This window comes from Schistocerca americana, chromosome 8, assembly GCF_021461395.2.
Source record: "Schistocerca americana isolate TAMUIC-IGC-003095 chromosome 8, iqSchAmer2.1, whole genome shotgun sequence".
Taxonomy (NCBI): domain Eukaryota; kingdom Metazoa; phylum Arthropoda; class Insecta; order Orthoptera; family Acrididae; genus Schistocerca; species Schistocerca americana.
In genome coordinates, this window is record NC_060126.1 from 267,193,597 (window position 1) to 267,209,450 (window position 15,854).

Here is a 15,854-nt window from a genome sequence, read left to right on the forward strand (position 1 = left end):
TTTGAAAACCAAGCATAGTTGCAAACAGCAGCTTCTCAGGTATACTGTAGCAACTCTTGTGTTTCAGTAAGATGCTGTTACCCGTGTTCTGTTCTTTCTCCCACAGTCTTCTTACAGAGCAGTTCAGTTGTGAATATGTAGTCCGAACTGCACATGGTAAGACAGAATGTCTGAGATGTATCAGGATTCAACATTGCGCTTGTGCAGAAACTGTCATTTATTGCCCTGAAATCACATTCACGTTTGTTGGTCTACATCCATGCTACATTAAAATTCTTCAGTTCATGGAAGAGATGGAAGTTACTCAGAACTAGGTTGGTGCTGTAGGGCAAGTGATGGTAATGTCCCATTGAAATTTCTCAAGGTGCCATTGAGCTGCACCAGCACCATGAGGAATGACCTTGTCACACATGAAAACAATCCCAGAAGGAAATATTGCCTGATAAAGTTTTCTCCATGCACTTGGCTCATTCTTACATGCTTCTGCTAGCAGAAAATGAATAAAGCTTCACAATTCACAGTTGACAGGAGAATCAATTGAAACAGCTGTGTTTATGTCACTGCAGCTCAGTACAGACTGAAAGAATGTGCCATGCAGGAGATGCACAGTTCTTTACGGCACACACTATCACCTGCCACTTGTGTGGCATTTATGCTGTGTGATCAGGAGATGGGGAAAAGAAGACCCTGGTAGATATGTTTTGGTTCTTTTTGTTAAAATATTAGGACAAAATTATTATTTGTAATGTATTTATTACCTATTATTGTTCATTGTATCGTTTATCTCTTAGCTGCTCCTGTTAAGTTAATATTTACTCAGTCATGGTGACTCCGTAATGTGTGTGTGTGTGTGTGTGTGTGTGTGTGTGTGTGTGTGTGTTTTATGAACTGTTTATGTTGAACTTGATTGGAAAGTCTATGAAGAATGTTGACAACGATAACACTGTTGTTGTAGGTGACGTGCTACCGATCTGTTCCATTGCGCCTTGTGTCACGGAGCTGGGGCTGGTTTAGCAATCTGGAACTACCTGAACCACTCCGGACTCGACTCATATCTGCTTACATTACGAAATTTGGTTGCAACTTGGAGGAGGCAGCAGTTACCAACTTATCTGCATATCGTAGTCTAGCAGATTTCTTCTGTCGAGAACTGCGTCATGATGCACGTCCAATTGCTGCCACTGATTGCCTTGTAAGTATTTTTGCAAAAGCAGAACATTTTGCTGATTATTATTACTGTTCTACCTTCTCATCGAAGCTACTTGGAATGTTAAGAGATGGAAACAATAAGCTAACAGGTAGCTGGGTAGCCACAGTAGTAGTAAGCATTTATGGGAAAAAAATAGTCATTACAGTTAACATTCAAACTTGAGTTTTTATTATAAAATGTAACAGTAGAAACAATTACAGTTATCTAACTTCTGGTTTGAGATGCTGGCTTGTTGTTGATTTGTGCCCTATTGTTAGCAGTCCATTGAAGATACATTTTACTTCATTTTTATGAACTATGAGAGTGAAAAAAACCTTCATCATTCTTTTAAACTAGCAGAACATTAATCTTCAAGATTGTGTTTCTGTGACCTTTCTGAGGCCTTTGATTGTGGTTCTGTGACGTGGCTAAAGTCTGTAATTGTTTAAGTTATAAAACTTTAATAGACAAATCATGAGTTTGATGAATGGTGTCCTCCTTGATGAGCTGTAATTCCAGTAAAGCAGCACCACCAGTGCACACTTTTATCTACTTTATGTTTATGTAACTGTAAGGAATCAAATCCATCATACCTTAACTGGCCATGTCATTTCATTGCATTTTACTTACTTAAGTTCTCATAGTTATTTTGTTGTTTTAATGCAACTGAATTAGTTTTCAGCATAGATTGTGTCCCTGTAGTGAGTTTCATTCATATTTTATACAACTTTCAAATTTTTTGACTTCTTGGAATCAGACCACCCAGTGTGTATTGTGCCTGTTTTAGTTTCACGTTCCAGTAATTTAGTAGTTTATGCTCTCTGCCAAAACATGAAATGGGGACCTCTGATATCTACCACAGTTCCAACCAGCAAAAAAACACACAGTGGACGTATCAGCTGCTGTACTAAAACTCTTAACTGTCCAAGTCATAATAATCAGTTCCGACTTAAAGGGCATTTGGTTTTCATGACTCTTCAATCTCGAATATTTGTTTAAATAAAATGTTTATATGTGAAATATTTATTTTGTTGTCACCTGTCACACGTATATTATACCCTGAGTAAGAAAATTTAAAAAATTACAACATTACAAAGAATTTTGATATTTTATGTATATCTAATAATACATATGTATCAAACAATGGAAAGTTGGGGAAGGGATAACAATTAAATAGGCCAGACTGCTACTCACCACACAGAAAAGGCATTGAGAGGCAAAGTAGTAAATTTAAAAGTAGACTAAGCCATGGGAAAGCCCTTTGTCAGATTGTCAGGTGTAGAGTAAACATGCATGCAGGCAGGAGCGTGCATGCCCACCACCCCTCCCCCTTCCCTCCCTCCCTCCCTCCCTCCCTCCCTCCCTCCCTCCCTCCTCCCATGCTCGCGAACACTAATAACACTTTTGTCTCTCGGTGCAGTCAATCTTAGTGCCCAGTGTGCATGCACTCGTGTGTGTGTGTGTGTGTGTGTGTGTGTGTGTGTGTGTGTGTGTGCGTACAACAATCTGGTGCACCATCACTCAAACTCAATTGCAGGCTGCCTATGTAACGGCCTCCACGAGCAACAAAAATTAGATTTTCAATATTTCATATGTAATTATTAGTGGAATTTGAGAATTCTAAATACTGTGATAATCTACTCATTAACATCTATAATCTTATGTTAAAGGTTTAACACAGTAAGACAAGCATTACAGTTAAAAACTCTGTGTATGTCTTGAAGCAGTGTAACTCACAGCATGCAAATAACCCAGTCTGTATTCATCCAGCATTTGAGAATCAGAGCAGTTATTGTTGGCTTGCCAGAGTGTTTTATGGAAATGTAGGGCACAGTGGTAAAAATGTAGAACATTTGACAAAAATGTGGGACATTATTGGCAAATACATTTGTATTTTCTTAAAATCCTGGCACATACAATGTTAAACGTGATCATCAACAGCAGTCAGTTATACTTCTCTGAAGAACTAATGTTATGCAAAGTTTAGCTTTTATGAAATTGAATTTTGAAAAATTGTACTTCACAAAAGCAATACCTTTGACTTAGTCAATAGATAATCTATTCCTTTGATCTGTCCACTGTGCTCTAAGTAGTGAAAATACTCTTTCAGCATTAGCGTTGGGTGCATAAATAACAAGAAAATACTGAACTAGTTTCAGGAGTTCAGAGTGACAGTTCTTGTGCTTGTTACCATTAAAATATCTAGTCCACCTATCATTATAGGACAGTTCCCAAAGTTCAGAGCTATGCTGTTGCAAAACCTAGTTCACATTACATACCTCATCACAACACTTTACATAAACTGTTACGCCAACTTTATCACTCACGAAAGGCCGGCCGGGGTGGCCGAGCAGTTCTAGGCGCTACAGTGTGGTACTGCGCGACCGCTACGGTCGCAGGTTCGAATCCTGCCTCGGGCATGGATGTGTGTGATGTCCTTAGGTTAGTTAGGTTTAATTAGTTCTAAGTTCTAGGCGACTGATGACCTCAGAAGTTAAGTCGCATAGTGCTCAGAGCCATTGGAACCATCATTCACAAACTGTACACACTTTTGTACATTGGCTATAAATACTGTATCATTTAAGATTAACCATCCAAAATCTTTTAGTTCTGAAATTGACACACACCATTTATCTAAATAGTTGAGACGTTTGGCGTGCAACGGAACAGCCTCCTGCTCAACAGCCTCCTGCTCAGAATTGTCAAGTTCTTTATTAAGGCCCTCCTCCCTAGCACTTATCAATGTGTTCCCCCCTCCCCCATCTTTAGTGACATTGAAATTATTCCCTAACCTGTTCTTGAGAAAGAGAGCACACATTTTCTAATATTGCAGTGATCTGAACAATGGATGTCAGTTCACTTTCAAGCTGTTCGATACCAAGATGAAACACAGGCATCAATGAATGTGTTATAAATGAGGCTTACTCAAACTGTTTTCAGAGAACGTCTTTAGGACTGGATGTAGGCAAAAAAGTAAGATTTTAAAGCCTCGTACATTTCAATTACTCTGTCAAATGCAGGATACAGAAATAACCATATGGTTTTACTGTGACTAAGAAGCTTTTTGTAACTAGTTTCTACAAATTCACAATAATACTTGAGCTCATTACTACTTACTGTATATATAGAAAAGTAATTGTACAACTTGAAAACAATCTTCACTTAAACTATGCAACCCATGCTGAATGGAATTGTTGAGAATTTGAGTTGGGCACCTCACTCAAACTAAAGTTTTGTGATGTGACATTAGTTTAGTGAATACATTTTTACAGTTGTGTTGACTTATGTCACCAAAATTTGTATTTGTATTGTCAGCTCCAATTTCTACTCTTTCCTTTTCTATTTCTAACCCTATTAAAGTATCTCAAACATACAATGACATTGTTTCAGCACTTTCATTTGGAGTAGTTTCAATTTTGACTACCTTTGTCTGTATAACACCAGCTTTAAGGTCAAAATATTGTATTAAAATAGGAAGTGCTTTCTGGGAACCATGATTACTGTTGTTGGTGCCAACCCCAAAACAAGAAATTAGAATGAAATTGTATTGTCACAGCAACAGCATGAAGCTTTCTTTTTAATATCAGGATCGCAGTATAGTTTTGTATTTAGTTTATGTGCAGTCATTGGATTTGCATGATGCTTGGTGATGAACAGTGCGAAATACATGTTACCTCTGTAACGCTAACACAACACACTGATTGTGTGTGCTGAGCAAAAAAACCTTCAATATCTTAAGCACCAGTGGAATTTTATGAAATTTTGGTTTCTTAGAAGACAGGTGTACTTCCAAATCTTGTGCATCTCCAAGAGAAAAGTTTGTTGTATTAAAATAAAGATAATTTATGAAAATTGGCAGTTATAGGTTAAAACTCTTTAAATAATCACCATAGCATTATGTTGGTCCAAGTCAAACACACAAAAGAATAAAAAGAAAAAGAAAACTATTTTATAACCTTACCTTTGTGTGCAACAGAAACATATGTTGCTGGATGCCAATTATGGCATTGTGCTTTGAGTTCGTGTCTTCTTGCCTTGAAACAGTTATACTTTAATGGCAATGCGTCATTGCATTTGCATTTTTGTTTCATCATTGTGGCTTATAACAAAAGTACTGTGAATTAATTGTTAACTTTCCACTTGCTTATTCTTCAGGAGCCAAAATTCAAATGGATCAGTGAGAATAAAGCTTCACTTTGCTTTGCCTTGGAATGTAAATGCTGCTTTGCCACATCTGTCATTCAGTGTTATTAATGCATGAGTAAGCTCTGTAACTGTAGCCATGTTGCTGTATAGAACAGCAGTAATAACCAATTATTCATTTCTATTTTCCCAGTTGCCAGGTCATTTTCTAAAGATCACTGCTTCTTCCTGAAAATGTGAGAGATTTGAAGCCAGACAAGCGGTTACAATATAGCAAGGACACGCATACCTGTGGGTAGGGGGGCGGGGAGATGCATTACATGATCTCCCTGTAGCTCTTAGGGAAAGGAAAAAATACAGGGTAGTCAGGTGCTTTTCTTTCAAGAAAATTATTTAAAAGTTGATACTACATAGGTCTTTAACAGAGCTGGAACTATAATGGTTTTGTTGCTACCTACAAGTCACCATTCGTCCTCCGAGATGTTAAAAATATTCTATACCCGTAGGTCTTGCCCCCAACCCCCTTACAGACTACCATATGGACACCGTTGGAAATGTAAGGCATGTCCAGGAATTTCAGGACATCTTGTAGCTAAGTTTTAGTGACTTGAAAAACATTTTACACACAAGTTCAAACCTTCACAAAATCTTTTCTTTCTGGCACATCCAGACAAAATAATGAAAGGAAATTAGTTTATCACTCAGTATAAGGCATTCTGTTTTAATTTATTACTTCTTTACTACTAATTCTATTTGCAACACATTTTATAGATAGTATCCACATATATACCACTAAATGTAGCTGTAAAATTATATCGTTGTTAAATACATAGTTCAGGAGATATTGTGCCAGGAACATTGCAGTGTGTGAGGAATTACCTCTTACTGGAAATGGAGTGCAAATTACTTGGTGTATACTCATCCACTGTCTGATGATGAGAGCACCTACAGACTTCAAACAAACATCAAGTACAATTTCAGACCTTTTCTAAACTTTTTCCCACTTACATTCTTAAGGTCAAATGTGTAACACATTAATATATTTGTGAATTAATTGGACATTTGAAACCATTTTATACATGGGAGTTAGGTTCTTGAAAGACTGAGAGGGGGAGGGGTGAGAGGCCTTACTATTCTATGGTATTTCATATTTTTGTTATATGTATCAGGTTCGTAAGGAAGAAGAAAAGAAAAAGTATTGTGTATGTTATGAGTGAGTGGTATCAGATCAAATGGAGTTGTCCCATCTTCTTATGTTTCATTGGACATGTTGTCCCAGTTATGTATGATAAACACGATCCAGCTATGGGATTTAATAATATCACAATCAGGAGAGAGAACATAAATAATATCACAATCAGGAGAGAGAACATAATTATTCCCAGATCCATCTCCTTCATTCTAATCTCCTCCAAATTATTTAATGAGAATCACTTTGATCTATAAGATAGGATTCATTAATCACCAATCCTGTGTTGCTAGTTTTGGTGTTGTTTGTACCTGATTATGCTCAGAAAATCCCTACACTAACCACAGGACTAGAATTTTATGTTGTATCCCAACTTTACATAACTACCTGCTTGTATCTATGAAGAGCAAAAGCTCTTAGTATAATATTAAACATATGAGTTCACAGTGACAAAAATATATAAACTTGAGTTTTCACAGAGATGTCAAATTTATTTCTCTCTTTCATCAAATCTTCTTAAGCTTGTTTTCTTTCAAATGCAATTCCCTACATGGTACGGCTACCTTCCCGGACCTTTTGTTGCTGTTATTTCATCCTAACTTCCCCCTTTATTATTTTTCCATTGTACTGCCCTTAAAAATTTTCACTGATCCTTGTTAGATTTGCCCAGAAAATGCTGCTCAGGTGTTTATTGTATTCTGGGAACTCATGAAAGACAGCAATACTTGGTTTATGGGTATCCTATGTGTATTGTTACCAACTAAGAAAGCATCCTAGTTTTAGAGTGCACTGCATTCTGAACAGATGCACCACTGAATATATGCCACAGTCTCAGTGACAAGGAATTACGTACATGCTGTGGTAGTCTTACATATCACATCTAAATGTGACAGAATAGTCCACCAAATGTCATGTTTAATGGTGTGGTGGTAAAACATGTTTGGAAACTGCCAGGTCTGGCATTACCCTAGCTGTCACCTTCCAGTTGTGTAAAGATAAGCCAGGAATGAAATGTGGTTTGGATTCATCAGTAGGATTACTGAGTTAGCTTAGGGATGTGCAAGTTGCCAAAGTGCCATCCAATCGAAAGACTTGCACCAGGTTGCTGAACATCCCTGTTGCCTGACTCTCAGCCAATCATGCTGTATTACTGTTTATTTTATTTTTAATTCAGTAAATTAAAATTGAATAGTGTGATTTCATGTCTATATAGTCTCATTTCCTTAAAGTTCGTAAATTTTATATTACTGAGGCCCTACTTTTGGCTGACAGACTGAAATAGACATAAACAGGAAAATGGAAAAACTGAAGCTGAAAAACAGTAAATAAGAAATATAATAAAGGCTAGTCGGTTGGCCATCCACATAGACCACAGCAACATCTCCTTCTGTTCATTTCTGAAATGGATGCTTGAAGTATGTCTGTCAGTATGAAATTGTTGAAATATGGAATAATGGCTGCTTAAAAGCAAAAATTAATATAAAATGCAAGAATGAAAAATAAAAAATACTCCAAGAATGACAAAAAATATCTTTCAATGTAAAGACCTAAAAAAAAAAAAAAAAAAAAAAAAAAAAAAAAAAAAAAAAAAAAAAAACCCACACACACACACAGACACAGACACAGACGCCATAACTCTCAAATTTGGCAATAGCTGAAGTTGCCAGACCAGAATTTGTCAGAAGCAACTAGATATAGTACCTTGTGATAGTGCCTACACCCAGATATAAGTAAGAACAGAGTCCTCAATTCTAATTGGAGCTTGTAATGGAAAAATTGAGTGATTGCTAACATATTTAGTCCTGGTAAAAATTCCATTCAGTTAGCGAGCTGTGCATGTCTCATAAATGTACAACTTATTACATATGAAATTTTTTATATTAGATTTTGTATTCACTAAAGAAAATGCACCGATGTTAGAAGAAAGTAATCACTACCAGTACCCATATGTTTTTCCATCAACAGGTATCTCCTGCAGATGGGAGTGTGGTAAATATAGGACGTGTTTCATCTAGCAAAGTGGAACAAGTCAAGGGTGTCACATACACGCTTGAAGCTTTCCTTGGACCACATACATGGAAACCAGTAAGTCAAGGTATAGTAACATATCGATCTTCTATGTGTGATGTTTGATTCTGAGGAGAAGAATAAAAAGCACCAGACCTTGAACACTGGATTGTTGTTACTGGGCTGAAACCTTCTTCTGATATCTACAGCTATGAAGGTTGCCCAGAAAGTAATGCACCGCATTTTTTTTCTCAGCCAGAAACAATGCTACGAATGCAAAATGTTAGATATGTATTATTTGAAGTCTCCTGAGTAATCACGCCAAGTTTCTGTCTCTTCAGAGAGACAGTGTAGCTGCAGGACAGTTTCAAAATGGTGTCTGTAATTATGTACGTTACAAACAACATGCCGCCATTGAATTTCTCACTGCAGAGAAAGAAATTGTGGGAAATATTCAAAAACGCTTATGCAAATCTGTGAAGCATTTGCTGTCGACATAAGTACAGTTAGTCGCTGGACATGGAGGGTGAGGTCATCAGAAGGCAGTTTGGCAGAGCTCCACGATTTGCAGCGATCGGGGAGACCATCCACAGCTGTGACACCTGACATGTTGCTGCGAGCTGATGTAATTCGCGAGGGCAAATGCATTGTGACTTGGCAGTTGGCACTGCATTTGTCAATCAGTAAAGGAAGTGTGGACGCAATTATCTGCAATCTTGGATATTCAAAAGCATGTGCAAGGTGGGTCCCACGTTGTCTAAGAGTGGATCACAAATTGCACAGAAAAAAACCATTTGTCTTGATTTGTTGCAACATTTTGAAGATGAGGAGGAGGGCTTCTTGTCCTGGATTGTGACAAGTGATGAAACCTGGATTCACCATTTTGAGCCCAAAACAAATGACATTCGATGGAATGGCGGCATTCCCACTCCCCACAGAAGAAAAAATTCAAAGCAAATGCTTCTGCTGTTAAGATCGTGATCACCATGTTCTGGGACTGTGAAAGTGTGATTCTCATTAATGTGATGCCAAGAGGCTGTACCATTAATTCAGAAGCTTATGTCAACACATTAACAAAACTCAAGATGTGCTTCTGGCTACTTCTGTGCCATAGCAACCAAGGAGATGTTTCGCTGCAACATGATAACGCTCGGGCCCACGCAAGTCTGAGAACTGCTGACCCCATCCACCCTACAGACATGACCTTGCCCCGTCAGACTTTCACTTGTTTGGGCCATTAAAGGATGCCATTCATGGACGATATTTTGATGACAACAAGGAGATGATTCACACAGTGAAGGATTGGTACCAACAGGGCACACACGCCTTTGTTTCGTGGTGGTGGAAGGCCACAGAACAAGATGGAGATTACATAGACAAATGTTTTTTTTATTTTATTTTGTGTGTGTAATTCTCATTATGTTCAATAAAGAATTGTTAAAGAAAAAAAAACGTCGTGCATTACTTTCTGGGCAACCCTAGTACTTCTACATCTATATTCTGCAAACCACCATGGGGCTCAGGGCATTGTCCCATTGTACCAGTTATTCGAGTTTCTTCCTATTCAATTTAGGTATGGACTGTGGGAAGAATGATTGAATGCCTCTGTGCACACAGTAATTATTCTAATCTTATACTCACAATCTCTCTGTGAGCGATACATAAGGGACTATAGTACATTCCTAGAGTCAGTATTAAAACCTGTTCTTGAAACTTTGTTAATAAACTTTTTCTGGATAGTTTATGTCTCTCTTCGAGTCTTGAGTTCAGTCCCTTCAGTATCTTTGTGACATGCTCCCATGGATTAAACAAACCTGTGACTATTTGTGCTATCCTCCTCTGTATTTTTTCAGTAGCCCCTGTTAGTCCTATTTGGTTTGGGTCCCACACAGTTGAGCAATATTCCAGAACCGGTTGCATGAATGATTTGTAAACGATCTCCTTTGTAGGCTGGGTGCTCATCTCCAGTATTCTACCAATAAACCGAAGTCTACACCTGCTTTACCCACGACTGAGCCACTGCTTTTTTCCAATGTAGATTTAACTGTAACATGAAATAGATATCATAGTTAATATATTTACATAGTCTACAATAAACTTAGAAGATGGATGAAGTATAATAGTCATATATTTTATAAAGTTTTGAAAGAAAATTAATGAGTGAAAAAAAATCACTGTGTGAAGTTGGAATGAGCAGCACATTGGCGTGTAGAAAAGACTCACTGGCAGTTGAGTTTTTGGATTAACTTCATGTCAGAGAGTTAATGAAATATACACGCAATAAAATACACATTCAGCCACTCGCTCTCCTCCCTCCCAGGGGGCTCACTTTTTGGCGTGTTAGTGCTTGGCTACCACAGGGCCCCAGCTTTTGCTGTATCTTTTCCCTTCCGTGCTGCATGATGATCCTCTTGCCTCCTTTGGGGAACAGGTTTGGGATGTTCTTGGAAATGTGTTCAGCAGTTTCCGTAGCCAATATCAGAACTGTCTCATCACTGTCTTTCATTCCTTTTTTTTTTTTTTTTTTTTTTTCTTTCTTCGTTCCCCCTTCTCCTATCATTCCTCCACTTCAGCGTTAAAGGATCCTCTTTTTGTTCTTCCTCCCTGTGCTCTCCTGACGGCTAGCCCACATATCCGACGCGTAATGGGTGACTAGGTAATGCGTAATTCCCAGCCACGGGTCGACAGGTAGGGTTCGCAGGTATCCTCTGGTACAGGCCAGGCCCAGGGAGGGGTGATTGCCTGAGCTGCTACCTTACCAAATTGCCAGTTGGTCCTTCTGCCAGGTGTTTGGTAGGTGTGACCTGAGGTGTGAACGATCACCTAAGGCGGGTGCGCCCCCTCTGAGGGCAGCCCCCAATTGAAAAGGAGCACGCCAACAGAGACTCTAGCAATCATGAGAGATTTTCTCTCAGTGAGCCAATCATCTTCTTCACAGTCAACATACACTAAACATAAATGGAATAGGTCTAATGATTCAAAGACCCTCCCAGCTGCACCACAGTTCCTCGTGGTTTCACACAGTGAAGACAATCAGTCCTTTGCTACAGTAAATCTGTTTATCATTCAAAACGGTGTTGATGCCATTGCCGGCCCTGTGAAATCCTGCTCCTGTTTACAGAATGACACTTTGCTTTTGGAGACTACTTCAAATTCTCAAGCACAACTGCTGCTTGCTGCCTCGCTTCTCCACAGTTATCATGTTCGTGTCAAGGCCCATAGAATTTTGAATTCTTCCCCTGGTGTTATTTACAGTAGGCTGCTCGATGGTCTGACCAAGGCCGAAGTTCAGTCATGCCTCTCTGATCAGGGTGTCATTGCCATCCATCAGGTGATGTAAAAGGTAGATTCCTCCTTAGAGCCCACACACACTTTTACTCTCACCTTCAATAGAGTGGTGCTTTCGTCAAAAATCAAAGCAGGCTATGAAGTTATCACAGTCCAACTGTACATTCTGAACCCGATGCACTGCTACCAGTGTCATTGTTACATCCACACTCGAATGTCCTGTTGACATCCAGCTAAATGTGCAACGTGTGATAGGGATGCTCACAAGGGCAGCTGTCCGCCACATTCTCCCTGCTGTGTCAATTGGAATGACAACCATGTTGCCTCCTCCCGAAATTGCCTTGTGTATCTCAATGAGTGGGCTGTCCAGGAGATCCAGGTGAAGGAAAAAGTGCCTTACCTGGTCACTTACAAGTTTTTGGTTAGTTGAAAACCGTGTTCTACCATCGTGCACTTACGGTACTGTTTTTGCTACATCTCACTACATGAAGGACATGGTCACGCAGACATGTGACCTCAAATTCAGCACTGCAGTTGTAAAATCACCCTGTGTCATCGTAGTATCCTCGTCTCCTCATCCAGCTGTGCAGCAAGTCACCAAACTTTCGTCTCATGGGGCAACACTCACTACACAACCAGCAGACTGGAAAGGAGAGAAGGAATACTCCTGCAGAGACTTCTTATGACCCTCCAGCTAACAAACATCTGAGGCTTCCTCTGCCAACCAGAAAGGCTCCAAGAAATCAAACAAAGGCAAACAGTCTTCTCTTTCACCGACTCTGAGGTCCTCTTCGATGATGTTGCCACATGATACCCTTGCCTGTCCAAAGTCCGTGTTGTCGGCATGCACCGCCAGCCAGGACTCTGCAGACTGACAGAAGGAGAATGCCGATGTCTTTGTAGATCTCATGAAGCAGGATCCTTCAGCCTCTGCACCCTATAGCAGTGAGCTTTCGAAGTGTGGTACTTGCCAGCTGCCGAGATGACCTCTTCATTTTTCACTTGCTTCCCTCCAATAGAACATTTGCAGCTCTTGGAATCGTAGCATTTGCTTCTTCTCTGCCCCCGGGAAATAAAACTGTGTCCTCACAATGCTTTGAGCTCTCGCATTTCTTTCCAGTGCGCTTTTACCTTTCCCCACCGAGGACGGCATTCCATCTCATAGGGGTGTCATGCTGCTCTTCCAGGATGATGTTCATAGTCAACCCATCTCCATGACTACCTGTCTTTGAGCTGTTGCAGTCCGCATTTTCCTTCCTCACGTGTCCTTTTCCCTTTGTACCATTTACATCCCTTTGCCATTCGGTGTCACCAGCAGACTTCCTGCAGCTTATTGGGCACCTCCCTCACCCCTTTTTGCTGCTTGGTGACATTAATGCACACCATCCCCTTTGGGATATCCCCCAGAACCTGCCTGAGAGGTGCCTTCTTGGCTGACCACATCAATCGACATAACCTCATCTGCCCTAACACGGGAGCACCCACGTTCCTTTCAGACTCCATGCACACCTATTATTCCCATTTAGACCTCTCCTTACGTACTGCCCAGCTTAACCGTTGTCTAGAGTGGTCCGTTCTCTTTGACACATACTCAAGTGACCATTTCCCATGTGCTATCCATTTGCTGACTCCTACCCCACCAATGTGCACACCCAAATTGCAGCTTTCTAAAGCCTACTGGAGGCTTTACTCATCCCTGGTGACCTTTGATGAACAACATTTCCCCAGTTGTGATGATGAGGTAGAACATTTTACAAACATTATCCTTACCGCCGCAGAACTTTCCAGTGATCGCACTTCCTCTTTACTGTGCCATGTCTTGGTCCTTTGGTGGACTGAGGCGTGCTATGATGCAGTTTGCATGCGGAGACGTGCTCTCTGCGGTTTTAACCATCATCCTACAATGGCAAACTGCATTCTTTTTAAACAGTTGCATGCACAGTGTCATCGCATTCTTGGGGATAGCAAAAAGATACCTGGATTTCCTTTAGCAGTTCTTATAACAGTTCCAATCCCTCTTCCATTGTGTGGGACAACCTCTGATGGCTCTCTGGGACCTTGTTCCACTCCCCAATTTCCGGCTTGACAGTAGCAGGAGAAGTCATAATGGACCCTCTTGCTATCTCCAACACCTTGGGCCACTATTTTGCAAAGATTTTGAGCTCCACCCAACCCACTATCACTCTGCCTTCCTCCACCAGAAATGAGTGGAGGTGGCTCGGGCACTACCCATCTCTTCTCAGAATCGTGAGTGCTACAATGCCACCTGTACTATGAGGGAGCTAGATCATGCTCTCACTTCACCCCGATCCTCTGTTTCGCAGCCAGATGATGTTCACATTTGGATGTGAATCTTCCTCTTGCAGGCAAGCACTTTCTCCTCCATACAAACAATTACATCTGGGCAGAGGGCAAGTTTCCCAGATGCTGATGTGAAGCCACAAACATATCCATACGTAAGCCCAGTAAGGACAAACACCTTCCTTCTAGTTATCACCCCATTTCACTCACCAGCTGCATTTGCAAGATGATGGAACATATGATTCATGCCTGGCTGGTGTGGTAGCTCAGGTCTCGCAATCTACTAACCACTGCCCAATGTGTATTTCAAGCATACTGTTCTGCAGTTGACCATCTCTTTAGTTTATCAACCCATGGCATGAATGTTTTTCTGCGGAAATACCAGACTCTGGTCGTGTTTTTCAGTTTGGAGAAAGCCTACAATACCTGCTGGAGGGCTGGTATCCTCCATACTCTTTGCACATGCTGCATGCCATGTTTCCTTCAGGGATTTTTAAAAGACCGAGTTTCAAGGTACATGTGGGTTCTGCCTTGTTGGACACCTTTATCCAGAAAAACGGTCTGCCCCAGGGTTCTGTCCTGAGAGTCTTCATCCCCTTTGCTATCGCCATTAATCCTGTTATGACCTGTCTCCCACTGGGCATCTCTGGTTCCCTTTTCATTCAGGATTTTGCGATCTATTGCAATTCTTCATAGACATGTCTCCTTCAGCAGTGTGTCTATTGTCATGGAGCATCAACAATGGCTTTCACTTTCCACTGACAAAACTGTTTGTGTGAATTTCTGGTGGCACAATTGGTATCTTGCAGTCTTCACATCTTAGGTTTGTGGCTCTTCCGTTTGTTGAAACTAGGAAATTCGTGGGGCTTATGCTCGATAGGAAACTTTCCTGGTCCTCCCACATGTCTTATCGGCCACCAACTGTGAGTGAGCCCTCATTATCCTACATGTCCTCAGCGGTACTTCCTGGGGAACGGATTGGACCACTGTCCTCCATTTGTACCAGTCCCTTACCTGTTCAGAACTAGGCTATGGGTGTTTCGTTTATGCATCTTATGCCATCTGAATACTGACCACCACTTTGGCATCCGTATGGCCACTGATGCCTTTTACATTAGCCTGATAGTGTGTCCGTATGCAGAAGCTGCCGATCTACCGCTATCATACTGCCATGACTTTCTTCTCAGCAGTTGCACATGCTGCTTGTTTGCCATGCCTGGCACCAATCCTATGCCTTCTATGTCAATGACTCCATTGATTGCCAGTATGGGGCACATGCCTCTTCTCTGTTACCTCCTTGAGTTCACTTTCGGCTCTTGCTCCGACAGTTTTTCATGCTACCTGCCACTTTCCTGATGGATGTGAACCCTTCACCACCTTGGCTTCATGCGACGGCTCGTGTCCACCTTGGCCGTCATTCACTTCCTAAGGACACTACTCCAGCCTTGCTATATCGCCATGAGTTTCACAACCCTGCACATGGAACTTCGCGATAGTACCTTTCCGTACACTGATGGCTCTCAGACTGACTGTGGTATCAGGTGTGCCTTTGTCATTCGCACCGATGATTTTCAGTATCATCTTCCAGACACTGCTCAGTATTTACAGCACAGCTCTTTGCCCTGTATCGGGCCACACAGTACATCCGGCGACAAAGGCTTTTCAATTGCATCATCTGACTCTCTCAGTGCCCTTGAGAGCCTCTGTGTAATTTACACTGCCCATCCCTTAGTGCAG

At 40.8% G+C, this 15,854-nt stretch overlaps 1 protein-coding gene across 1 annotated transcript in view; it reads left to right on the top strand.

Annotated features, from left to right (window-relative positions):
* LOC124544858 (phosphatidylserine decarboxylase proenzyme, mitochondrial) overlaps nt 1-15,854 on the top strand; it is a 116,845-nt gene that overhangs the window by 48,271 nt on the left and 52,720 nt on the right. Inside the window, exons 4-5 of the mRNA XM_047123570.1 lie at nt 956-1,192; nt 8,487-8,616. Of these exons, the coding sequence (XP_046979526.1) occupies nt 956-1,192; nt 8,487-8,616 (367 nt within the window). The remainder of the gene's footprint in view (nt 1-955; nt 1,193-8,486; nt 8,617-15,854) is intronic.